This window comes from Callorhinchus milii, unplaced genomic scaffold, assembly GCF_018977255.1.
Source record: "Callorhinchus milii isolate IMCB2004 unplaced genomic scaffold, IMCB_Cmil_1.0 Scaffold76, whole genome shotgun sequence".
Taxonomy (NCBI): Eukaryota; Metazoa; Chordata; class Chondrichthyes; order Chimaeriformes; family Callorhinchidae; genus Callorhinchus; species Callorhinchus milii.
In genome coordinates this window covers 127,502-154,000 of record NW_024704817.1, presented here as the reverse complement: position 1 = coordinate 154,000, position 26,499 = coordinate 127,502, and the positions used below count along the sequence as shown (strand labels likewise).

The following is a 26,499-nucleotide window of genomic DNA, read 5'->3' as shown; positions in this document are numbered from 1 at the left end:
TTTTAATTTACGCTAAGTCTTTTATGCTCTCAATTCCACCTATTTTAGTAAGTCTCCTGCATAGTGGTCTTACCAATATAGTGTAGTTTGGTACACAGTTATCAACATAGTTACATAGTCCAAAACCCCCCTGTAACTGCTTTCTGTTTTCACCTTTTCAATTGTTTGGAGGTAGCCTTCGGAAAGACCTACTCTGACATCGGAAACTGTATGCTGTAGGATTTCCACTTGGAACTGCCTATTTGGCTTTTACATAGGTTTATGTTAAACCGTGCTGTCGTAAGTGCCTCCAGCACCATTTTTAATCTTTCTACATTGTCATTCGAGTTACCGTCAGCCCAGAATATGTTGTCAACGTAACAGGTTACCCCCTGGTGTCCCTCTCACTGGGTGTTGTGCAAATGGATGGACTATTACACCAACCCTGTGGTATCCTATTCCATGCATATTGCTGACCCTTGAATGTAAAGGCAGTTTTCCGCCTATCGCCACTTGCTAAAGGCGGGCTCCAAAAACCATTAGCTAAATCTAAAGTGGTTTGATTTCCCTTTAGGAAAATTGTCTAATTTACCACTTAATTATTCCGCAGCTTTTGTGGTCACATTTTTAAGGTGTCTGAAATCAATCACCATTCTCCAGGACCCATCAAATTTTTTATCCATCGGAAGTGGTGATGAATTTGCCTCAGATTCACACTTAGATATGTTCTATCAGTTATATTTTTTAGGTGTGATATTGAGGCACTAGGTATATTGCCTTACGGGGTTATGTTTCTTCCTATGTATCCTAACCTTGCGCAGAATTAAACCGCAGTCCAATTTATGGTTGGCTCTGAACCTCTGCAGCAATTCACATAGCACATCAGCATTTAATTATGCATGTGTTATTTGTTTTTGATCCACGTCGTTCACGTCCATGTTCAAACTATATTCCTAAACATCTGCTTCCTGAAGAAAATTGCACCCTAGAATTATATCTTCTGAAACTTCTGTAGGGTTGACTACAACCCTCATTTTGGCCAGTTCAGCTTGTTCCACATCCTGTATTTTCACTGTCTGCTCACACACCTGGCTTAAATTGCCACCAACTCCTTGGGGCTCCCACCTGCTTCTTTTCCTGATTTTCAGGCTTTTCCCCCGCTACATTCTTATTAAGACCATTACCTGAGCACTCGTGTCCACTAAAGCGTTATCCTTTTTACCCGCTTTTATAACTTGAATTTGGGGCCAGCTGGCAAAGTTTACTTCTAGTGAGAGATTGACCCTATCCTAGCTCTTACTGATAGTTTGATGTGAACTCCCTGCCTGTCCATTACTCTGCCCTGTCCTGTCCTGTCCTGTCGGATTGAGTCCAGTTTGGGGGACTATTGTCTGCATTAGGAGTCACGTGGCCGGAGCCCCGCACTAAATTCTCTCATTTTAACCCCATGTGGTGGTGGTCCCATCGTGATAAATGGTCTATTTCTATATCCTGCAGATGTATCCTTTTCCTTATATAAGTTTTTGGTATGGTAATATCAATAGTGTTTCTCAGTGACCTACCAATGACCTTAGAAGCTAGGACCCTGGAGTGCCCCATACCGAAAGCCCTGATCTGGTCCATTTTTGTGGAAAGCCTTTTTTCCTGAATAATGGTTCTTTTAATTTCACTCAATACCATCACTAAGTTGTCCCGTTCAGGATTTATTACATCTTTCCACTGTCTATTTATGACAGACTGTAGATAAGGGGGAGAAGGATAAACCTGGGAACCACAGGTCAGTCAGACTAACGTCAGTTGTGGGGAAACTTCTGGAGACTATAATCCCGGACAAAATAAATTTTCGCTTAGAAAAATGTGGGTTAATATAGGACAGCCAACACGGATTTGTTAAAGGCAAATCATGTCTAACAAACCTGATAAGAGTTTTTTGATGAAGTAATGGAGAGGGTGGATGAAGCTAGTGCAGTTGATATATGGATTTTCAAAAGGCGTTTGATAAAGTGCCACATAATAGACTTGTTAGAAAAATTGAAGCCCATGGTATTAAAGAGACAGTGGCAGCATGGATCTAAAACTGGCTGAGAGACAGAAAGCAGAGAGCAGTGATGAACGATTATTTCTCTGACTGGAGGGAAGTATACAGTGGTGTCCCCCAGGGGTCGGTATTAGGACACCTGCTCTTTTTATAATCTATGTAAGTGACTTGGATTTGTGCATAGGAAGTACAGTTTCTAAGTTTACAGATCATGCAAAGCTAGGAAAAGTAGAAAACGGTGAGGAGGATAGTAGCAGACTGCAAGAGGACATAGACTGGTGAAATGGGCAGACACATGGCAGATAATGCAGAGAAATGCGAAGTGATGCATTTTCGGAGGAAGAATAAGGAGAGGCAATATAAGCTAGAAGGTACAATCTTAAAGGGGGTGCAGGAACAGATCTTTGAAGGTGGCCGGAAGGGTAGATAAAGCTGTTAAAAAAGCACACAGGATACACTTTATAAATAGGCATAGAATACAAAAATAAGAAGGTTATGATGAACCTTTAAAAAACACTGGTGAGGCCTCAGCTAGAGTACTGTGTTCAGTTCTGGACACCACACTTTAGGAAAGATGTCAAGGCCTTGGAGATTTACCAGGATGGTACCAGGAATGAGGGACATGAGTTATGAGGAGAAGCTAGAAAAGCTAGGATTATTCTTCTTGGAGCAGAGAAGGTTAAGGGAAAGATTTAATAGAGGTGCTCAAAATTATGAGGGGATTTGATAGGGTAAACAGGGAAAAGCTGTTTCTATTGCCGGGTAGGTCGGTAACCAGAGGACACAGATTTAAAATAGTTGCCAAAAGAATCCAAGAGGAGGTGAGAAGAATTTTCAGATCTGGAATGCGTTGCCTGAAAGGGTGGTGAAAGCCAACTCAATAACAACTTTCAAGAGAGAAGGTAGATAGATATTTGGAGAGGACAAATTTGCAGGGTTATGGGAAGAGCGCGGGGGATTGGGTTTAATTTGGACAGCTCTTTCAAAGAGGACACGATGGGCCAAATGGCCTCCTTCTGTGCTGTATAATTCTATGATTCTGTCGATCAGAATCTCGGTACTCAAAATAATGAGTCTCCTCATCAGACTGATCATTTCTTTTAATTCTGACTTTCTTTGGTTCGTTTGCATTAGCCATTCCCCCATTGAGATTGTGTTTTCCCATTAGCCATTCCCCCATTGAGATTGTGTTTTCCCATTAGCCATTCCCCCATCGAGATTGTGTTTTCCCACTGAGTTTGTCCCATATGTTGTGTGGATTTAGGAAAGTGGTGCATTAGTATTCTACACCCTAAGTGTCAGTCTCTTGGTAACGAGCTCAGAATGTCACTCTGTCGGTAATGGGCTCTGGGTGTCAGTCTGTTGGTAATGGGCTCTGGGTGTCAGTCTGTTGGTAATGGGCTCTGGGTGTCAGTCTGTTGGTAATGGGCTCTGGGTGTAAGTATGATGGTGATGGGCTCTGGGTGTCAGTCTGTTGGTGACGGGCTCTGGGTGTCAGTCTGTTTGGACTTCCCAACTCTTCCCTCCACAAGTGCAGATTATTCAGAACTCTGCAGCTCATGTCCTCTCCCGCACGAGGCTCCGTGAACCAATCACCCGCGTTCTTGTCCGGCTTCACTGGCTCCCCATCCCTCAGAGAATCGAGTACAAAATCCTCGTTCTTACCTTCAAGGCCCTCCATGGTCTTGCTCCCCTTCCTCTCCAACCTCATAATCCCATATCAGCCTGTCCGCTCCCTCCACTTGATGGACACTGGCCTGCTTCCCACCCCACCATTGATGGTCAGGCATTCAGCATCTCTGCCCCCACAATCTGGAACTCTATCCCGCAATCCCTCTGCCTCGACTCCCTTTGCCTTTTTCAAGTCGCGTCTAAAGACCTTTCTCCTCGACCATTCCTTCGGCCAGCCTTCCAACCCAGCCCCCCTGCATCTCCACCCCTCCTGACCCCAACTCCTTGCTTGGGTCCAAAAATCCCTGACTGTACATCGTCCTGAGTCGTCTTTCCAACGTGAATGGCGCTATACAAGTGTAATTTGTTGTTGATGATGAGCTCTGGGTGTCAGTCTCTCATCATGGGCTCTGGGTGTTAATCTCTCATTCATAGAATCCTGGAATTATACGGCACAGAAGGAGGCCATTGTTTCTGTGCCGGGTTTTTTAAAAGAAGTATCCAAATCAATCCCACTGCCCCGCTCTCTCCCAATAGCCCTGCAAACTTGTCCTCCCCAAATAATTATCAACTTCTCTCTTAAAAGTTGTTATCGAATCGGCCATGCCTACCGTGCCTTCCTCTTCAACCATGCGTACGGTCACTTTTTCCTTCCCTCTGGTTCAGCATCATGCCCTCTGGGACATTTACCCTGCATAAAGGGCGCTATATAAATACAAGTTGTTGTTGTCTGTTGGTGATGTTTTCTGGGTGTCAGTCTGTTGGTGACGGGCTCTGGTTTCTCTCCTGCGGCACTCAGATTGCACTGACCTGATTCAAATCTGATTGTTCATTATTGTTGCCAACGGGCACAGCATCGTGTTGCTGCTGTCCTGTGGTCATTGTTTGGAAAGGGATTGAGTTTACGTGGAGAGCAGAATGGTGCAGAGTGAAATTACACCTGGCAACCCTCTCCTACAAACAGAGGAGTGGTTTTCAGTGGAGAGTAAGCATCAGGACAGACACAATTGGGAGACAGCAGGGAATGGGTTTCGTGTAGAGAGCTCCAGTGGGAGCGAATAGTAGCACAGACATGCTGTGGAGAGAGCAAGGAATGGGATAAGAGTACAGAGTTCCATTGGGGAGCAAAGACAGACAATTTAGCTGGATATTTGTTGTGTAAAATAACCTGTGTTGTTGACCCAGGGCTGCTGGTGGCTACGGTGCAGCCAGTGGGGCACGTGACTGGCTGATCAAGAGGCAGCTCGGGATTACTCAACAGAGAAATGCTGCTTTGCCTCTTGTCACGTGGTGACTGTGAACTTTGTTCACTTGAGCTGGGCCCATATGGTGTGGTGTCATTGATGAGAGCTGTTGAGGAGGAGCGTGCATATTTGTGGGTTAGACTGGCCTACTACACAGGGTGGGAAAGGAAGGGGGAAACGGAAGGTGTTTGGCGTATCTGACAGTATTGTTCCAGGTTTACTCTCTTAATCCACTTCACACTTCAAGAGGTCAGTCTCCTGTGAAGTTTCTGTGAGAGCCTGGCGGGGATTGTTTAATGCTGATAAACTTTGTTATCAACTGTGTGAGACTGGACAAGGATTCAGGGTCGGGTGAGGGCAATGGCGACACTAGGTGGGTACTGCGGGAGCACAGCGGTGATGGGAGTGTTAGGTTGCTGACAGTTTGTTTCCTGCTTTCCACAGGTGTGTGCACGAGACGCTGTGGCTGGGCTACTGTGGGAGCTGTGACTGAGTCTGGGAGGGCACGGGGGGACCCAATGCACCCACACGAAGCCCTGAGTGGCCTACACGAGCTCCTCACCTGCTCTTCGGCCTCTGGCTATCTGAACCACAGCCTGAAAGAGGAGCGGCCGCTTGCTGATGCTAGCACCGTGGAGCCACCACTACCATGGGAAATCCTGGAGGACGCGAAGAGGACGGCAAACGAGCCGGCTCCCGGCTGCCCTAGTGACCATGCTCACCAGCACTTTGAGAACAGTGTGTTGCAGCTGCGGGAGCCTGAGAGCAGCAGTTCACCATGCCCGGAACCCGGCAACACCCCCGCGCCCAGCAACACCCCCGCGCCCGGCAACACCCCCGCGCCCGGCAACACCCCCGCGCCCGGCAACAACCCTGTGACGGGGAATGGAACAGATTATGTGAAAGTGTGCTACACCCAGAGCAGCTCAGGCTCAGGCTCTGGGAGCTTCCTGGAAGGCCTGTTTGGCTGCCTGAGACCTGTGTGGAATATCATCGGAAAAGCTTACTCCACCGACTACAAACTGCAACAGCAAGGTACTGGCCAAAGTGGGGAAGAGGAGGGCTGCTCACACACTGAAGAGTTCCCCTCACTGTCTCACTCTCTGGTAATTAGCTCAGGTCAATGACAGAATATCAGAATCAATGTCTCTAGTCCAGTTCCTGAGCCATGTGGCTCGGCAGTACTCCAGGGCACTGCTGATGACAGCCCAGCCTGGCTCATCAACAGGACTTGGGACAGGGACTCTTCCCCCTCTAATTCCCGTTAACCCTGCAAGCTAAAGCCCTAATTGGTTGGATGGTCCTAGCTGGACAAGCAGCAGGAAAACTTGCCAAGCAATGCGGTTTACTCCAACGCACATTCTGGGGTCCCCGAACCTTGGCTCTTGTCTGCCTGCACCGAAAACTCTCCAGAATTTGGAGAGAAGCGTACATCCCTCCGGGGAAAGAGTTGACTTCAATCTAGACAACAAATTGCATTTATACAGCGCCTTTCACATTGGGAGGATGTCCCAAGGTGCTGGAGGGTTTGCAGTCAAGCTGGGGGTCGGATTCAAGAGGGTTAGAGGGCAAGAGGTTTTGGGGTGAATCATAGAATAATACAGCACAGAAGGAGACTATTCGGCCCATCGTGTCTGTGACGGCTCTTTGAAAAGAGCTATCCAAATCAATTCCACTGCCCCACTCTCCCCCCATAGACCTGTAAACTTGTCCTCCCCAAATAATTATCTACTTCTCTCTTAAAAGTTGTTAACGAGTCAGCTTCCACCACCCTTTCAGGCAATTCATTTCCAGATCCGAACAACTCCTATTTGCTGTGTTAAAACATTTCTCCTCACCTCCCCTCTTTTCTTTCAAGAACTATTTTAAATCTATGCCCTGTGTGGAAATAGTTTTTTCTGTTCACCTTATCAAATTTCCTCATAATTTTGAAAACTTCAATTGAGCCTCCCCTTAACCTTCTCTGTTCCAAGGAGAATAATCCTAGCTTCTCTAGCCCCTTCTGATAACTGAAGTCCCTTATTCCTGGTACCATCCTGGTAAATCTCCTTTGTACCCACAGTCTCTAGCTGAGGCCTAACCAGTGTTTTATAAAGTTTCATTATACCTTCCTGACTTTTATATTCCATGCCCCTATTTATAAAGCCTAGTATCCCGTATGCTTTTTTAACAGGCGGTGAGACCTAAAGGGTCAAAATGTTGACCTTTCACATTCTGAGCACATTCAAAGAGGAAGGTCTTGAGACAGACTTTAAAGGGCTCCGTGGAGGATGGAGTTCCACAGGGTGGAGGCAGAAAGGATGAAGGCCTGACCACCGATGGTGCGACGGGCAGGTTGGGGGGGACATGAAACAGGCCAGTGGCTGCTGAGCAGAAGAAGCTGGGCGAGATTGGGGTTAATAGGCTCACGTAGCTTGGTGTAGCAGGGGAAACGAGCTGCAGAATTCTAAATAACCTGCATCTTGTGGAAGGACGATTGGGAAGTCTGGTGATCAGAGGGTTAGCATAGTCAAGGCTGGATGTAACAAAAGCATGAATGAGGATCTCAATGACCCAAAGGAAGAGGTAGTGGCAGAGGTGGGCAATGTTGTGGAGGTAGGGGAAAGTTGAACGGATCATGGCACGGATGGGAGTTCCAAGGACAATGACGTAAGGTGAGAAAGTGCTGATGGGAGCAAAGCAGGAGGGCTTCTGAGTTGTTGATATTCAACTGGAGAAAATTGGCTCTCATCCAGGAGTTGATGCCCAACAGGCAATCCGTTAAGTAGCAGTGGTTCTGGAATCGAGGATGGTATCCGAGAGATAGAGTTGGGTGTAATTCGCATACATGTGGAAGTTAACTCCATGGCTACAGATGACATCACCGATTGGGAGCATGTAAATATTAAAGAAAAGAGGATCAAGGACAGAGCACTGAGGAATGTCTCACGTGACGGAGGTGAAGCTATTAGCAGATACAAAGTGGAGGTGATGGGAATGGTAAGAGTGAAACCAGGCAAGGAGCCATGAAGGTGGAGCTGAGAGGAAATTCGGTGGAAAAGAAAAGGGTGGTCGACAGTGTCAAAAGAAGCAGCGAGATCAAGAAGGACAAGGAAGCATAGATGGACTGAATGTCATTTGTGACTTTGACTAGGGCAATCGCCGGACTGTGAGCAGCACAGAAGCCAGATTAGAGGGGTTCATGCAAGGAGTGCCGGGAGAAGGAGTGAAGTTAGGAAGCAAATACTCTCCCTTGCTTTCTTCAAGGCACATCTCAAGACCCTACTCTTTGACCATCCTGAACCCTCCTAAACTCCCTTACCCCAACCCCGCCCCCGCTCCCCCCCTCCTCGGGTCCAAATCCTTGGCTGTCCGGCGCTTTGGGACGTCCTTCTAACGTGAAAGGTGCTATACAGATGTAATTTTGTGTTGTATTGTAAGACCAGATAGCAGCCCAAATCAGAACGTTGTGATTTCTAACCCCACTTCAGGACTTTTAGCTCACAGTCTATGATGACACTCCGGCACAGTGCTGTCGTTTTTTTCTGGGGTGGGGGGGAGTGACGTGTGTGAAATTGCATTATTACCACCTCACTCTGGCATTCCTGTTAATCGTGCTCACAGATTCCTGGGAAGTTCCATTTGAGGAGATCTCGGAGCTGCAGTGGCTGGGCAGTGGGGCACAGGGAGCAGTCTTCCTGGGCAAATTCCGGGGTGAAGACGTTGCCATCAAAAAAGTGCGAGAGCAGAAAGAGACGGACATCAAGCATCTCCGGCGCTTGAAACATCCCAACATCATTGCCTTCAAGTGAGTCCCAGCACCCTCACCCCTCGTCGTCATCACCATCCTCAGCCCCCTCATCAGCATCACAGTCCTCACCCCCACATCGTCATCACCATCCTCACCCCCTCATTGTCATCACTGTCCTCACCCTCTCATTTTTAACAACAGCAAAAAATTAAATTTGTATAGTGCCTCTCAACGTTGGGAAGTTACCTCCTGGACAGTCATGGATATGCACCCGAGCTGGGGGTTGGGATCAGGAAGGGTGTAGGGCAGGAGGATAGGGTAGAAGGGTGACCAAAGGCGCAGTTGAAGATGAAGGTCTTCAGACGCGCCTTGAAAGAGGCAAGGGAGGAAGTGTGAGGTGAAGGAACTGTGAGATGGAGTTCCAAAGGCAGAAAGGCTGGAGGTCTGACCGCAGACAGTGGGGTGGACAGTGCAGGGGTGTGGAGTAGACCAGAATCCGCCAAACGGAGGGACCTTATAGGCCTATATGGGGTTAGCAGGTCACCCAGATAGGGAGGAGCAAAGACTGGGGGGGAGAGGCAGTGGTGGACCAGGCGATATTGCGGAAGTGGGGGAAGGTAGAGGGGGTCATGGCACAGATGTGGGGTTTGAAGGACAGTTGAGGGTCAAACAAGATGCCAAGGTTTCGTACTGGCTCAGTGAGGTGTAGAGTGCATCCATCGATGGCGCTGAAGGGATTGGTCTTGTTGACATTCAACTGGAGAAAGTTAACTCTCATCCAGGACTTAATGTCCATCAGGACAGCAGTGGTCCTGGAGTCAAGGGTGGAGGCAGTAAGGTAGAATGGGTGTTATCCGCACACATGTGGAAGTTAACCCCATGTCTGCAGATGATGTCACCAAGTGAGAGCATATAAATATTGAAGAGGCGAGGTCCAAGGACAGAGCCATGAGGAATGCCGCACATGACGGCGTGGGTGGCTGGAGGAGAAGCCGTTCATGGATACAAAGTGGAGATGTTGGGAAAGGTAAGATTTGAACCAGGCAAGGGCAGGCGCATTTGAGATTGAGCTGAGTGGAGAGCCAGAGGAGAAGGATAGAATGGTCGAGAGTGTTGAAGGCCGCAGAGTATGATGAGACAGAGAGAATCCTGGTCACAGGTGAACAAAATGTCATTTGTGATCTTCACTAAGGCTATTTCTGTACTGTGGGCAGCACAGAAACCTGATTGGAGAGGTTCGTAGAGGGAGTGGCGGGAAAGAAAGGTGCGATGCTGGGCAGCGACAACTCATTCTAGGACCTTGGTAAGAAAAGGGAGATTGGAGATGAGGCAGTAATTGGAGAGCAGGGATGGGTCTAAGGAAGGTTTTTTGAAGATGCGGTGATGGCGGCTGTTTTTAAAGGGGTGGGAACAGTGTCATTAGATAAGGAGACGTTGACAATGTCTGTTACTAGAGGGCAAGGAGGTGGAGCTGGGAAGGAGAGAGATAGGGATGGAGTCAAGGGAGCAGGTGGTGGGCTTCATTTTGGACATAATCGAGGTGAGAGAAGAGGGGGAGACAGGGTCAAAGGTGTGGAGGGAGGGGTGGGTAGGGGCTGGAGTGTGACAGAGAGGTGGGGAGAGGCTAACAGTAGAAAGGGCAGAGTAAACCGAGCGGATGTCCTTGATTTTGGACTTAAGAAAGTCCAGCATCTCATTGCAATTGTAGTTGGAGGAAAGGATGGGTGAGATGATGGATGGTAGAGCTGGTTTGTGGTGAAGAGGAACCTGGCCTCCCAAGATTATCTTGGGAGTAGAAGGACAATTTAGCTGAAGCAAAGGCAGAGTTTTGATATGGTCCAGCCAGATGTACCAATGGACAGTTAGGTTGGATTTGAGCACCTGTGCTTTGAGGGAAAAGAGGTTGCTGGTGAACCAGGGGGACTTACGAGAGTAGGAGGCAGTTCGGAAGGTGAGGGGGCAAGAGCACCAAGGACGGCGGAAAGGGAGTTTGTGAAGGAGAGTGACTAAGGAGGATAGGTCATCGAGGGAGGAAGGCCAGAGGGGCAGGAGATCAGATGATTCCAAGGTTGCGGAGAAGGATTGGGGGGAGATTTTTTCCAGGCGTGTTAGGTGATGGAATGTGGGTTGTGCTGGGAGGGGGATGGAGGAGTTAAGTGAGATGAAGTAGTGGACAGAGATAGCTTTGCCAGTGATGGTGATATCTGAGATGATGAGGTCCCAGGTAAGGGGGTGACCGTGGATGTGGGTGGCAGAGTTAATGTGAAGGGAGAGGTTGTAAGAAGAAAGGAGGGAGGAGAAGTCAGCAGAGGCAGAGCAAGAAGCGGTTAAATGGATGTTAAGGTTGTCTAGGATGAGGAGGGGTTTGGAACAGAGCCAGAGGGAACATAGGAGGGTGGAGATATCAGAGAGGAAGGTGGAAGAGAGTTTGGGGGGTGATATATGAGGGGAATTTTAAGGGAAAGATTGGAGGGATGATAAAAGGTAAGGTGCTTCATGGAGTGGAAGGATCCAGAGGAGTAAGGGGATAGACCAAGGAATAGCCCTGGAGATGAGCCACACCACCACCATGACGATTAGGTCGTGGGATATGATAGAAGGTGTAGCCAGGTGGCATAGCCTTAGTCAAAGGGAAGGTGTCGTCTAGAGTGAACCAGGTTTTAGTGGAACCTGCTTCCAAGGATGTCGATGGAAAAATGATCTTCATTACCTTCCTCACTCCTTCATCTTCATCACCGTCCTCACCTGCTTGCCGGCCTCCTCCTCTTTCTCTCTCGCTCGTTCTCTGGTAATAGAGTGACAGCCCTTGTATCTTTTCCAGGGGAGTATGTATGCAGGCTCCATGCTACTGTATAATCATGGAGTATTGCGCTCATGGACAGCTGTACGAGGTACTACGGGCCGGCCGCCAGGTCACCCCCCAGCTCCTGGTGGACTGGTCTTCGGGTATTGCCAGCGGTATGAGCTATCTTCACCTTTACAAGATCATCCACCGGGATCTGAAGTCACCCAAGTGAGTTGCAATGGTTCTCACCCCTCCGTGTACCCCGCAAATGTCAGTAACACAAAGAGTACGAGATGGCCACTGTATTAACTCGTAACTCTGTGAGTGCAAATTCCCGTCCTCGGGCAATTTGACTATTTTGGAGACATAGGTATTCCAGATCGGCTTACTGACCCTGCGATCAGGATGCTTTATTGCACTACCAAGCCACTAGATGCAGCAATTCCTGCTTTAATATGTTTTATCTACCTCCCTCCCTAAGGATATAACAGAGACTCAAAGGCAACAGATGTTTATTAACTTAAAGACAGATGGATGTGTTTCTATTTTCTAAGCCACGGTAAATCACATAAACACAACAATGAAACAGTTACAACAATATTCAACAACTGACTATGATAACTGGCAGCAAATAATAATGTTAGTAAAATAAGAAGACCAATCTTAACTTGGAGGTAGCCCCCCTCAAGTCAGGCACATACCATTAAAATGGGCTAAGAGAGTCAGCAACCATGAGGTAAACCAAGCATCCTCCTCATGGCACATGGCTCCTCTCATTAAACAAAGTATCAGCATGTTTCTCCCCACCCCAAGCTAAACATCGCTTATTTTAACTTGTTATAACTGTTTCTCTCTCTAAGCCCCCAGACTTAGTGTCTCTATAGCTGCTTCCAAAACAAGACATGCTTGTCTTGTTTTGAAGACTTAATCCTCTTAGAAGGGTAGGCAACCCTCAACATGTAGTTTAGTAATATTAATATATACCGTATTATATTTACAATATCTTGTACAATTTATACAGGATAGAATATGTAAATTCCCGGTAGGGCAAAACCTTGGGCAGGTTTCCTTACTCTCACGCCAGGCCCTTTCCCTCACTGTATTAGTGGGGGCTGTAGCGTTGTGTTAGTGGGGCATATCATGTCGCTGTGTTGCAGTGTGCTCGTTACCCACGATGATACTGTGAAGATCTCTGATTTCGGGACCTCAAAGCAGCTGAGTGACAAAAGTACGAAGATGTCGTTCGCGGGCACGGTGGCCTGGATGGCTCCCGAGGTCATTCGCAATGAGCCTGTGTCTGAGAAGGTGGATATCTGGTGAGTGTGTAAACCATTGGCCATGAGTTTGTAAACAACAGTGTAACATGCTCACTATGAGTGTATAAACCATTTTGCAACACTGACATTTGTGTGCGTGTGTGTGGGATTGTGTTACAATGTCTATGTGACTGTCTGCATGACCCTCTGCAGGTCATTCGGGGTTGTGCTGTGGGAGCTGCTGACGGGGGAGGTTCCTTATAAGGATGTGGACTCATCAGCGATTATCTGGGGTGTCGGCAGCAACAGCCTGCACCTGCCCCTCCCTTCCACTGCCCCCGACGGCTTCAGCATCCTCATGAAGCAGACGTGGTGAGAGCATCACTTGCTCGCTGACTCACACAATTGCTCACTCTCAGTGTTCACTCACTCGGTCACTCTCACTCACTCATTTCTGACTTGCTAGTTCACTCATTTGCACATTTACTCGCTCACGTACTCACTCACGCTCATGCTGTCACCCTGACCCCAGCTCGGGTTTGAAATGCTATACACTGTCCAGCACCTTGGGACGTCCTCCCGACGTGAAAGGCGCTGTACAAATTTAATCTTGTTGTTGTTGCTGTCACTCACTTGCTCAATTGCTCACTCAGTCACTCCCTCCTTCACCCACTCAGTCACTTGCACTCGCACTCACACATTTAGATACTCACATTCACTCCCCCCCACATTCACAATTTCACTCGATCGTTTACTTAATCACTTGCTCTCTTATTCGCTTGCTCTCTCTCTCTCTGTCACTCACAAACACTCTTCCTCACACTCTCTGACACACGCACTCTTATCAGTCTCTCTCTATCTCTCTCACACTCTCACTCCCTCTCTCTCACAAACTTTCTCTCACACTCACTCGTAAGAACATAAGAAATTGCTAGGCAAAAAAAGACAAAAAACAAGGTCCATCTAGTTTGTATCCTGAGATATTATTTTCTAGCAGAAATCTCTAAAATTTGTTCTTGAAACAAACAAAATTTTCTGATTTCACTGTCTCTCTAGGCAACCTGTTCCATAAGTTTTCTACTTGCCCACTGAAGCAATGATTCTGCAGATTTGTTCGGAATTTGCCCCCCTTCAATCGCAGGCCGTGTCCTCTGGTTCTGTTCAGTACAAGATAAAACAGCTTTTCGTGGTCTACATTATCTATTCCATTCAGAATCTTAGATTGTAATCATATTGCCCCTCAACCCTCTCTTCTCCAGCATGAACATGCACAGTTTGTCTAATTACTCCTCGTAGTCCAGTCCATCCCCTCCAGAATTTTGGTTAACCTCCTCAGTATCCTCTCAATCGCTGCATAATTCCGCGGTCGCATCAGTGATGTATAAAGTGGGAGGATTACCCCCCTATTTCAGCTCAATATTGCCCTTTTAATACAACCCAGCATCTGATTTGCCTTACTCACTGCTACTGAGCGCTGTTGCAATGGCTTCAATTTATTATCAATTGGGATCCCCAAGTCCCTTTCATTTTCTAATCGTTTTTTTGACCATTTAAATAAAAGTCCCTTCCTGGATTTTTTGGCCCCATGTGAAACACTTTATATTTATCTACATGAAATTTTATCTGCCATCAATCTGCCCAATTTCCAAGAATGTTCAAATCCTCCTGTAACCTATCCTATTCATCTTTGCAGTCGACCACCTTCATTAGCTTTGTGTCATCTGCAAATTTAGCCACTGTGTTTGTGACTCCTAGCTCTCACTCTCTCTGCCCCCTCTCTCACGCTCACTTTCTCTCACACCCACTCTCATTCACTGTCGCATTCTCGCTTCTCACACTGACTCTCACACTTGCTCTCACTCTCACACCCAATCTCTCACATTCTCCTGCACTCACACACTCTCTCACACCCACTTTCCTGCACTTTTACACATACTTTCTCCCTCTCTCACACACTCATCCTCTCACCCTCTCGCTGTCACACTCTCACTTTCACTCATACTGTTCCTCACACTCTCTGTCCCTGACACTCTTTCTTTCACTTTCACTCTCAAGCTCTCTCGTACACTCTCATTGTCTTTCTCACACATTCTCACACACAGTCTCTCACTCATTTTGGCAAACACACACATTCTCACTCTCTTTCTGTCACACTCTCCATCATACACTCTCCATACACAAACTCAAACTCTTTCTCTCTCAGGCACTCTAAACCTCGAAACCGGCCATCCTTCCGTCAGATTCTCCTCCACCTGGACATTGCCTCCGCTGATGTGCTGGCCACTCCGCAGGAGACGTACTTCAAATCCCAGGTGATGTTGCACTTTCCCCTTGTTCTCCTAGTCTAACCCCACTCTCCCCTCGCTCTCCCCAGTCTAACCCCACTCTCTTCCCAGTCTAACCCCATTCTCCCCTCACTCCCCCAGTATAACCCCACTATCTCATCACTCAACCTGTCTACCCCTCTCTCCTCAATCCACCAGTCTAATTCCACTCTCCCCTTGCTCTCCCAGTCTAACCACACTCTCCCCTTGCTCTCCCAGTCTAACCACACTCTCCCCTTGCTCTCCCAAACTAACCCCACTCTCCCTTCGCTCTCCCAGTCTAACCCCAATCTCTCTTCGTTCTTCCAGTCTAACTCCAATCTCCCCCACTCTCCCAGTCTAACCCCACTCTCCCCTCGCTCTCCCAGTCTGAGCACACTCCCCCTTCAGTCCTGAGGCTAACTACCCTTGCTCCCCCAAGTCTAACCCCATTCTCCTCTTGCTCCCCCCGAATCGAACCCCACTTTCCCCTCACACTCCCATATCTAACCCCACTCTCGCTTCACTCCCGTCTGACCCCGCGCTCCCCTCGGTCTGACCCCGCGCTCCCCTCGGTCTGACCCCGCGCTCCCCTCGGTCTGACCCCGCGCTCCCTCGGTCTGACCCCGCGCTCCCCTCGGTCTGACCCCGCGCTCCCCTCGGTCTGACCCCGCGCTCCCCTCGGTCTGACCCCGCGCTCCCCTCGGTCTGACCCCGCGCTCCCCTCGGTCTGACCCCGCGCTCCCCTCGGTCTGACCCCGCGCTCCCCTCGGTCTGACCCCGCGCTCCCCTCGGTCTGACCCCGCGCTCCCCTCGGTCTGACCCCGCGCTCCCCTCGGTTTGACCCCACTCTCCCCTTGCACTCCCAGTCTAACGCCACTCTCCCCTTGCTTCCACAGCTTAATTCCACTTTCCGCTTGCTCCCCAAATCTAACCCCATTCTCCTCTTGGTACCCCCAACTCAAACCCCACTTTCCCCTCACACTCCCAAATCTAACCCCACTCTTGCTTCACTCCCCTGTCTAATCCCACTCTCCCCTCAGTCTGACCACGGCCTCTTATGTTTCCAGGCTGATTGGAGGGAGGAGGTGAAGAGGCACTTTGAGAAGATAAAGAGTGAGGGGACGTGTATTCATCGCCTGGATGAGGAGCTCATCCGGCGGCGAAGGGACGAGCTGAGGTCTGTGAGAGTTGCCAGACTTCCCCTTTCTATAGTCATGATATTTCTGACATCGGATATTAATAATTATAATTACCTGAATAAATGGATGTTGTGACAGCATGACTCAGCTGGTAGCACACTCATCTCTTGAATCAAAAGATTGTTGGTTCAAGTCCCACGAAAGAACTTTGAGCTCATCCAGTCCATGCTGACTTGTGGGTGTGGGTGAGGGGATGGCAGTCGGTGAGGTTGAGGGGAAGGCAGACAGTGTGGGTGAGGGGATGGCAGTCGGTGAGGGTGTGGGTTAGGGGATGGCAGTCGGTGAGGATGTGGGTTAGGGGATGGCAGTCGGTGAGGGTGAGGGGATGGCATCTGGTATGTGTGGGACAGTGAGTTCCAGCTGTGCTGTTGCCGGCTAGTTGAGCGAGCTGTCTGGTGCGGGGGTCTTGGTTGCAGACACGCGCTGGACATCCGAGAGCACTACGAGAGAAAACTGGAGCGAGCCAACAACCTGTACATGGAGCTGAGCAGTGTCATGTTACAACTGGAGATCCGTGAGAGGGAGCTCATCAGGTGTGTGTGTGGGGGCTCCAACATGGGGGGAGGTGGGGGTGCTCAGGCGTGTGTGGGAGGACTCTCGCGTATGTATTGAGGGGCTCGGGCGTGCGCATGCTTGTATGTTGGGGAGAGTGGGGTCCAGCACGTGTGTGGAGGGGGGCTTTGTGTTGTGTGTGTGTGTGGGGAGCTCTGGTGGGTTGGAAGGGTGGCGTCTAGCACGTGTGTGTGGGGGGGGTCTTTGTGTTTTGTATGTGTGTGGGGGTTCTCTGTCATGTAATGTTGCTGTTACAGACGGGAACAGGCGGTGGAGAAAAAATACCCGGGAATTTATAAGCGTCACCTGGTTAGACCCATTGTCCGCACTAACGTAGTCGAGAAATTGATCAGAAAGAAATATTTGGGTCCCAAGCCGGGCAGCCAGGGCAGGCGGTGAGTGTGAGCGCAGACATCCACACAGAAATCACACAGCAATATCCCATGTGACAGTGTGTGTGTATGAGTGTGTGTGAGAGAGAGAGATGGGATGTGTGTGGGTGAGAGAGAGAGAGAGAAAGAGACGGTGTGTGAGTGAGCTATAGACGGTATATGTGTGTGTGAGAGAGAGAGACGCTGTACGTGTGAGAGAAACGGTGCGTGTGACGCTGTGAGAGAGATGGTGTGTGTGCATGTGCTTCAGAGACATTACGTGACGGTTTGTTTGTGTGGAGGTGTGTGGGTGAAAGAGACGTGTGTGTGAGAGTGACTGTGTGGGTGTGATTGTGTACATGTGTGTGATGGTGTGTGTGTTTCAGCCATTCAGCCACTGCGCCCCGATACTGTGGAACACTCTTCCTCAATCCCTCCGCCTTGCCCCCTCTCTCCCCTGTTTGAAGTCCTGCTTGAAAACCTTCCTTTTCGACCGTGCTTAAGGTCACCTTCCTCTCCCCTGACCACCCGGCTCAGAGTCAGGCTCCACCACTTTTAAGCACTCTGAGAAACTATCCTGCGTGGAGGGCCCTATATAAGTGCAAGTTGTTGTTGTGTTTGTTTGACGGTGCGTGTGTGTATATATCTGTGTATGTGAGACCTGTTTATCCTCTGCTCTCCTGTCTCTCAGGCCCGATCTCAGGTTGGATGGTATTTTACCAAACGTGGAGACAGGTTCAGCTCAGCTCGTGGCGTCCGACAACCTCAAGATCTCCACTCCCCCTGGGAAGTCCCGCTACCGCAGCAAACCCAGGCATCGCCGCGGCAACAGCAAAGGCAGCCATGGGGATTTCATAGGCCTAATGAGAGCAAGCCCAGCCCAAGAGGAACCCTACCACGACAATCAGGCCCAAGACTACCAGAGCCGAGGCCTGGGCCTAGGGCAGAACTACCAGAGCCTGGGCCTAGGGCAGCACTACCAGGGTCTGGGCCTAGGGCAGGACTACCAGAGCCCAGGCCTGGGCCTAGGGCAGAGCTACGCAATGCATGATGAGGCAGCAGCCTGTGTGCATAATCTGAAGTATTTTGGCCCAGCTGCTGCGCTTCGCAGCCCCCACACTGACTTCCTACAGCCCAAGATATCAAGCTGCAGTCCTGACCTCATCTCCACTACCCTGGAGGCAGCGACCCAGAGGAGCGGGGAGAGTGGGGGCTATGGGCATGAGGGTAAAAAGCAGGGCCCCAGGTGCCCTAATTGCAGGGAGCTGAAGAGCAGAACCAAGAGAACGTCCAGCCGAGATGCAGCCAGCAACCAGGCCTCTCAGCCTCTCTCCCAATTACCAGCACAATCCACCGTGCTTCCCTACCAGAGCCTCAGGCTTCTGAAGAGCATCAGGCCCTTGGAGCAGAAGGCAGTGGAGAGACCCAATGCAGGACCTCTCTCCACAACTCAGCACCTCACCCCAGCAACACTACCTCGCAAGCTGAGAACCCTCAGAAAGGAGGTGAGCGTCCCCAAATCACACAGAGGATCAGGCCATCACCACAGCCAGTGCAAACATCTCGAGACCTTCGGGAGAATATGGCAGCAGAGATTCCAGAAGGATGAGATCAAGAGAGCATAAAAGTAACTGACAAGGAGCAGTGTAGATTTATTGGGATTTTATGAAGGTTTGGGGCTTTTTGACCAGAGCTGAGAGGGTAAAGAGTGACCTGATGGAGCGCTTTACAATTGACGGGTCACAACAGGGTAAATAGTGACAGATTATTTCCACTAGTCAGCGAGTCAGTCACCCAAGGCAAAAATTGAAGGTAATCACAAAAAGAATGGAAGTGGAGGTTAGAGAACAAGTCTTTACAAAAGGACAGTGGGAATATGAAACTCTTATCACAGAGACTGAGACTATTGACTCTTTTACAAGGGAATCAGAGATGCTTAAAAAAGAGGAATATTAAAGGGTGAGCGGGGCGGGGGATAGGCAGGAGAGCGAGGTGGGGAGATAGACAGGAGAGCGAAGGGGGAAATAGATGGGAGTGATGGGGGGAGATAGGTGTAGGAGTGAGGGGGAGAGATTGACTCAGGAGCGAGTGAGGTGGAAGTGAGTGGGGAGATGGACAGGGTAGCGAGGAGGAACAGATAGATGAGGGAGCAATAGGGTGAGATAGATGAGGGAGCAAGGCGAGGAGATAAACTGGGGTGCAAGGGGGGAGCAAGTGGGGGAGTGAGGGATGGACGTATAGACAGGGAAGGAGGAGAGTGGTGTTGAACTGTGGAGCCAGGGGAAGGAGCAAGGAGACTGGGTAACCAGGGGGGATGTGCCAGGGAGCAAGAGAAGATTAGTGGTAATAATAATAATAATAATAATAATCCTTGCATTTGATATAGCGCTTTTCACGTCGGGAGGACGTCCCAAAGCGCTTCACAGAACACACTGTAAAGTGAATTGACTGTATATTTGTGGGCGAACGCGCAGCCAATTGCGCACAGCAATGTCCCACAAACAGTCGTAGATTGAAAATGACCAATTTAATTATTGTTTTTGGTTTTTTGGAGGGATTATTATTAGGCTCTGTGTGGAGTAAGGAAACTTGCCCAAGGTTTCGCCCTCTGCCTGGAATTGAACTCAGGTCTCTCACTTGCAAAGCGAGTGCTCTAACCACTGAGCTACAGGACTGGTAGGTTGTGAGTGAGGCTGTGGCATGGGGCAATGGGCTGATACATCTCCCTATCCCAGGGCACACTGACCTCATGGCGGCACTGATTGCTGCCCCTTGGCTGAAATCAGTAACTCAGTAGCGAATGGGCGCTGGAATGGGTTTGTGGATGACCTGGCCACTTCTCCTTTCAGCCTCAAAATGTATGTGCTGTCTTTCACAGATGAGCACTTGAATGGTGAGTGGGTGTTGGAGGTCTTGGTGGAGTGGAGGAACAGAGGAATGTCAGAGGAACACACATACTTGCTTGCTGACACTGTTATCACACTGGTTTGTTATGCCAGGGTGATAGCAGAGATGAAGGATATAAGCATATATGTGGAGAGGGCAGGGCTCTTATTGTCGCATTGTATTGTCCACACCTACTCCAGGCTCTTATCTGCTGAATGCCATTTCTGGTAAGTGTTACACTTCAACTTTTGAAGCTGTTCCACTATTAGTAATTTTCACTTTGAGATTAGAAATATTCTTATATTCTACACAAGACCACACAAATTATGAAGATGGAGGATCCCACAAAACCGTGCAAAACTTAATTTAATCAAGAAAAGGAACTTTGATGCAGGAATTGCGCAATTCCTCCTGAAAATGTACATTTCATATATAATATATAATAATAATCTTTGCATTTGATATAGAGATTTATCATGCAGTGCTGTATCTATTGCAGCAGGAGATTTACAGGGATGTAACTAAGCATGGTTTAAAATAATGAGAGAATTAATAGTGAGAAATTATCTTGGTTGGTTGCGGATTTGAAGACGAGACGGCGTTCTTCCAAGATTGTGAGGTCTGTCTGAAGACCTTCTTTTCCAGCGCCTTTGGTTATCTTCTCCCCCCTAACCCCAACCCTCCTGAATCCAACCTCTAGCTCTGGTGCAAATCCTCGACTGACCAGCGCCTTGGAATGTCCTCCCGGCATGAATTGTGCTATATAAATTCAATTTGTTGTTGTGTTGTGAAGGGAAGAGAGTCAAAAGAACTTCTCCCAGAGGCTTGTCAGCATGTGGAGTGATTTGCTGGGTGCGGTGGTTTGCTGTGAGGGTGAGAGTAGATTTGGGGCAATTTACAAGAGAATGAGACAAACTCTTCCAGAGGATGGAGATTAGAGGGACCGGGAAAGAGTGGGGATTGGGATTAGGGTGGACGCCTTCTTGGAGGAGCAAATACCAAATGGACTCTCTCATCTTGTGAGAACATTGAGAATCTGTCAGATACTGCCTTCACGCCTTGTACTGGAGTCTGTCTTCTGTGTTATCTGCAGAATGGCGATGATTCCTCAGAGGAGGAGGAAGGGGAGGTGGACAGCGAAGTCGATTTTCCCAACAGGCAGAGGTAAGAGGGCCTGGAGATCCAGCCATCAATTCCCATAGGTTTTAGGCAGAGGAACAGGCCTGATCCCCAGTCTTACGTTACTGAGACTGACTTACTCTGGAAATGATTGTTATTAAAACTGCTGTCCATGCTGTGTATAATCTAGTTTCTCCTCTGCTGCCCCAGGCCTCCCCGCTGTATGAGCAGCTGCCAGTCCTACTCCACGTTCAGCTCGGAAAACTTCTCGGTGTCTGATGGAGAGGAGAACACCAGTGACCACTCGCACAGTGGCCCCGCGCCCGGCCTAACCCAAAGCCACAAGCAGCAGCTTGATGAGAAGCTGGAGGAGTTGCTATTCCAAACACCTGAATCCACCATTGAGATTTCCACCCAGTCTGACGGATTATCGGACAAGGAGTGCGCTGTCCGAAGGGTCAAGACTCAGATATCCCTGGGCAAACTGTGTGTGGAGGAGCACTGCTACCAGGTGAGATAGTCACCAGCAAGCCAGAACAGATAGGAAAGAGCAGGAATTGGATTAGAGAGCTCCAGTGGGGAGCGAGCACCAGCCTAGAAACGATGGTGCTGGCTCCCTTAACCCCCTCCATACCTGCAGGGTGACCATGTCCGCTAAAAGCTCTGTTCCCAGTCTCCACGTGTGCATTTTGGCTGATGCCCTGAGCCATGCCCCCACTCAAAAATGCTCCCTCTTCTACTTCCCACCCTCCACTACTCCCTTCTCTTCCACTGGTCTCCTCACCTTTTCTTTTTCCTGGACCCCATCACTGGCTCCCTCTACTCCATCTCCGCCAGGCCCATCGTGGCTCTCAGCGATGGCTGTCCCAAAGCGCTCACCCCAACTGCACCGTTGCCCACTCTCCCCGACACAGCTGGCCTCCCCCACCTTCGAAAGGCAAACACCCTTCCCTCATCCACGTCCTTACCCTTCCCAACTCCCCCCGCCGCCCCCCGCACTTCCATGGTCATTTCTACCCCACATCCTAAAACCCACTCTATTCCCCCTCCCAAGCCCTCCTCCAAAAGACATCCACTCGCATTTTCCTCCAAAATGTCCACTCCCTCTCGAATAAAGCCCTCACGATCCATGACCCACTCCTGGATGAGCACATCAAGTGGAGGAGCACATCAACATTCTTGGGCTGACTGAAACCTGACCCCCGGTGACCCTACCCCCCTGATCGAAGCTGTCCTTGCTTCCCCACATCTGGCTCCTGACCAGAACTGCCTTCTGATCCCTGACTTTCCATTTGCACATTGCCCGACGCCGACCGTACATTATCCAAGAGTCAGCCGAAACACTCGTTCATGTATTCGGCACCTCCTGCCTCGACTATTCAAATACCCTCCTCGTCGGTCTCCCCAGCTCCATCACCTCACAAAATCCAGCTGATCCAAAACTCTGCCACCCACACACTCACCCGTACTAAACTCCATACCCCGAATACACCAGTTATAGCCAGGCTCCACTAGCTCCCTATCACAGAACAGATTTTCAAATTCCTTTATACCCTGGCACCTCCCTACCTCTCCGACCTGCTTATTCTCCAACCCATTACCTGCTGCCTCCGCTTGACTGGCTCCGGCCTCCCGCATGTCCCTTGTGCCCTTTGTTCCACTATTGATGGTTACGCTTTCAGCAACTGCTCCCCGAAACGCTGGAACACTTCCTCTATTCCCCCACTTTGCCCCTTCCTACCCCATCTGCAAGTCGCGCCTGAAGACCTTCCTCTTCGACAGTGCCTACGGTCACCTCCCCCAGCTCGGCGTTGTGCTCCAGCACTGTCAAGCGCTCTGGGACACTACCCTGCATGAGGGGTGCTATTATAATTGCAAGTTGTTGTTCATGGGGTGAGTGAAGGGAATAGGATTGGAGTAGAGAGCTCCAGTTGGGAGCGAGCAACAACATAGATACATGAGGAAAGAGCAGGGAATGGGATGAGAGTAAAGATTTCCAGTGCAGTTTGACAGTTCAGCACTGGAGTGTCAGACTAAACTATTATCTCAAAGCTCTGACATAGGGTTGAATCCTCAACTTCTGACTCAGACAGGACTGTGAACGACTGAGCCAGGCTGACACAATAGTTACCACGCTAGACAGTCATTCCCTATGAAGTGATTTGAGACTCTTTGCCGTTATAGACACTGTACTAAATGTAAGGATTATTATAAGGCTTGTGAAGTGCCGCAACCCAGCATAGGCAGCAAGGATGGGGTCATTTTCATTTAAACAGCAGCTCAACGCTATGGTGGGGGAGGGGAGGACAGGTGTGATGCTGTGATGGGAGGAGGGGAGGACGGGTGTGGGCGGTTAAGGTGGGTGTTCTGATGCTGTGTTGGGGTGGGGAACATGGCAGTGATGGGGGAGGGTGGGTGTGATGCTGTGATGGGGGAGGGGAGGGTGGGTGTGATGGGGAGGGTGGGTGTGACGCTGTGATGGAAGAGGGGAGGGTGCATGTGATGCTGTGATGGAAGAGGGGAGGGTGCGTGTGATGCTGTGACGGGGAGGGAAGGGTGGGTGTGGGTGGTTAGGGTGGGTGTTCTGGTGCTTTGTTGGGGGAAGGGGAGAATGGCTCAGTGCCACTGGCACTGTTCCAACTCCCTTAAAAACAGCCATCATTACCCCCTTTCTCAAGACCTTCCTTGACCCATCCCTCTTCTCAAACTACTGTGCAATCTCCAACCTCCCCTTTCTTTGCAAGGTCAAGGTTGATTTCCTTTCCCTATATGAACTTCTCCAATCTTGTAATCCGGCTGCCCATAGTACAGAGACTGCCCTGGTCAAAATTACAGCTGAGATTCAATCCATTTGTGACCAAGGCTCTCTCCATCTCCTTGTCCTTCTCGATCTCTTCACCGCCTTCAACAGCAACAAGATTACATTTGTATAGCACCTTTCATGTCGGGAGGACGTTCCAAAACTGTCGAGCACTCGGTTCTTCACCATTACCTCTCCTTTCAACTCCACCTTCATGGTTCAGTCTTTGGCTGTTTCGTTCTTATCTTTCCATCATCGCACTTTGTATCCACCAATGGTTTCTCCTCCAGCCCTTGCACTGTCACTGAGCGTTCCCCAAGGCTCTGTCCTTGGTCCTCTCCTTTTTAACATTTTACTGCTCCTGCTCGGTGATACCATCCTTAGGCATAGGGTTAACTTCCATAGGTATGCAGAATGATACCTAAATCTATCTCTCTGCCAGAACCAATGCTGTCCTGGTGGAGTGCCTGTCAGACATCAAGTCCTAGATGAGAGCCAACTTTCTCCAGTTGAATGTCGACAAGATTGGCTCCTGTTAATGTCTCCTCATCTCGGGCGCTGACAGCATCACCATTTATGGATGCACTCTCCAACTCACTGAGCCAGTACAGAACCTTGGTGTCTTGTTTATCCCTCAACTATCCTTTAAACACCACATTCGTCCCATGACCTATTCAGCCTTCCCCCACTTTTGCAACATTTCCTGCCTCTGCCACTACCTCACGATCCTCATCCTCACCTTTGAAGTCCTCCACGGTTGAGCTCCCCCCGCGTGCCACTCCCTCCGCTCTGCAGGCACTTACCTGCTCCATGTCCACCGCCCTGCCCACTCCACCATCAGAGTTCAGGTCATCAGCATTTTTGTCCCCATGCTCTAGAACTCCGTCCTAGAACCCCTCTTTCCCACCCCTTCCTTGCCTCCTTCAAAGCCTTCCTCTTCGATCGCACCTTTGGTAATCTCCACCCCTTGCCCTCCAGCTTGGGTGCAAACCCTTCACTGTCCAGCATCTTGGGATGTCCAAGGTATATGAAAGGTAGTATATAAATGCAATTGGTCATTGTGTTCTGATGTTGCGATGGGGGAAGGGGAGGTTGGATGTTCTGGAGAGATGAGATCGGCCAAAGGGCCTTCTTCATGCATCTTATGAACTTGTAGGAGCTGTAGGAGAGAGAGAGCTGTGGGAAGTGAGTGACTATTTTTGTGAATGAGTCGCTGTCTCCTTTTTGTTTCTGGGCTTGTTGTCTGCAAGTTTCATTCCTCATTTCCTGTCTCTGTTTCCCTCGCTATCCCTATCCTGTCTCTCTGTGTCTATGTGTATCACTCTCTTCAGTGGTAGATTAACAATGGCCTATGCTCAAAAGGGCTCCATTTAGTTGCAGTCTGGCTATACGGCAATTCAGAAAATTTCTGCTGAGCACCCCCAATGAATTCGAGCCCCTATTTTATATCAAAATCCCTTTCGATATACCAGTCCGCCAATTACTTATAAATAGAGCACATAAAAATGGGGGCATACAAATCTTTTTGATGCCAGCCTCACACAAAAGGTCAATCCAGCCTTCACTCCTCTCTAACATTCTTTTTCTTTCTCTTTGACTTTTTCCTTCTCTCTCTAACCCTCGTACACATTCTCACTCACTGCCTGCACTCTGTTTTCCTGAGCTGAACTGATTATTACTTCCTCTCCAGAACTCAATGCTCTTCGCAGAGTCAGACTGTGATTCCTCAGAGGCCGAGTGTTCGGATGCCACTGTATGTCGAGGGAAGTCAAATGGGCGTGCCACATGGTGACCACCAGCTTTGTACAGGAACAAACTGCAATAACTCACACCTTGCACTCTCTTCCAAGAACATTCTGTGATTATGTTATTTAGCGTTCACTACAGTTTCTATCAAGTATGGCAGGGATCCAATCGTTCAACAATGTAGCTTGTGTCACAATGATATTTTATTTTTCTTTGACAGTTAAGATATACTGTACAAATGTTGAGGATATATTGAAAGGTGATGGAGGCAATCTCAACACAGAGTACACCTTGGGACCAGTGCTATGGGATTTGTGTACACACTGGGAAAATTACTGTATGATATGTGCAACAGTAGATGACATGGCATGAACATATTCGGGGGGTTTATTCCATATATAAATCTCCAAACCCTTGGATTAGATTCCTGAGGTCGTTTGCCTGACCTGTGGCACAGTGAAGGAGGGTGGATCCCAGAAATTAACTCTCAATAGGCTGGTAAACACAGAGACTGACGGAGGTGGTGTTCCAGAAGGTTTTAGCCTTCTGCATTTGTCTATCACCCCTGACAATATCGTCTCACACTCCTGCTCCTTGTAAATTTAGCATTAACATGCTTGTACTGATAGCTTTCTGTTTGCAACGGGACTACATTAGGTTGCCGTGGAAACGTTGAGTTTTGTCTGTAGATCAGAAATTGCTGTTAGAATGATTTTAATGTTGCCTCCCTCCATGGTGGGGCCAGTGTAAGGTCAGGGAACTGTTCTGATGACAAATGCTATATTGTAAGCAGAAGCCTAGACTGCCTTTTCCCTGA

At 49.1% G+C, this 26,499-nt stretch overlaps 1 protein-coding gene across 6 annotated transcripts; it reads left to right on the top strand.

Moving 5' to 3' along the window:
• Positions 1-5,006: 5,006 nt before the first annotated feature.
• si:ch211-45c16.2 (mitogen-activated protein kinase kinase kinase 13) lies at positions 5,007-26,106 on the top strand. 6 transcript variants are annotated; one of them, XM_007911401.2, is made up of 14 exons: positions 5,007-5,063; positions 5,377-5,967; positions 8,536-8,719; positions 11,484-11,675; positions 12,605-12,763; positions 12,917-13,075; positions 14,907-15,015; positions 16,077-16,186; positions 16,625-16,741; positions 17,018-17,155; positions 17,823-18,636; positions 21,111-21,181; positions 21,347-21,647; positions 25,627-26,106. In XM_007911401.2, the coding sequence occupies exons 2-14, from the start codon at positions 5,451-5,453 to the stop codon at positions 25,726-25,728; spliced, it is 2,973 nt and encodes a 990-aa protein (XP_007909592.1). In that variant the 5' UTR covers positions 5,007-5,063; positions 5,377-5,450; the 3' UTR covers positions 25,729-26,106. The 6 variants fall into 6 exon arrangements, with proteins under 6 accessions (XP_007909592.1, XP_007909590.1, XP_042201632.1 ...); XM_007911399.2 differs by having other exon boundaries at positions 5,023-5,181; XM_042345698.1 differs by having other exon boundaries at positions 5,023-5,967.
• Positions 26,107-26,499: the final 393 nt, after the last annotated feature.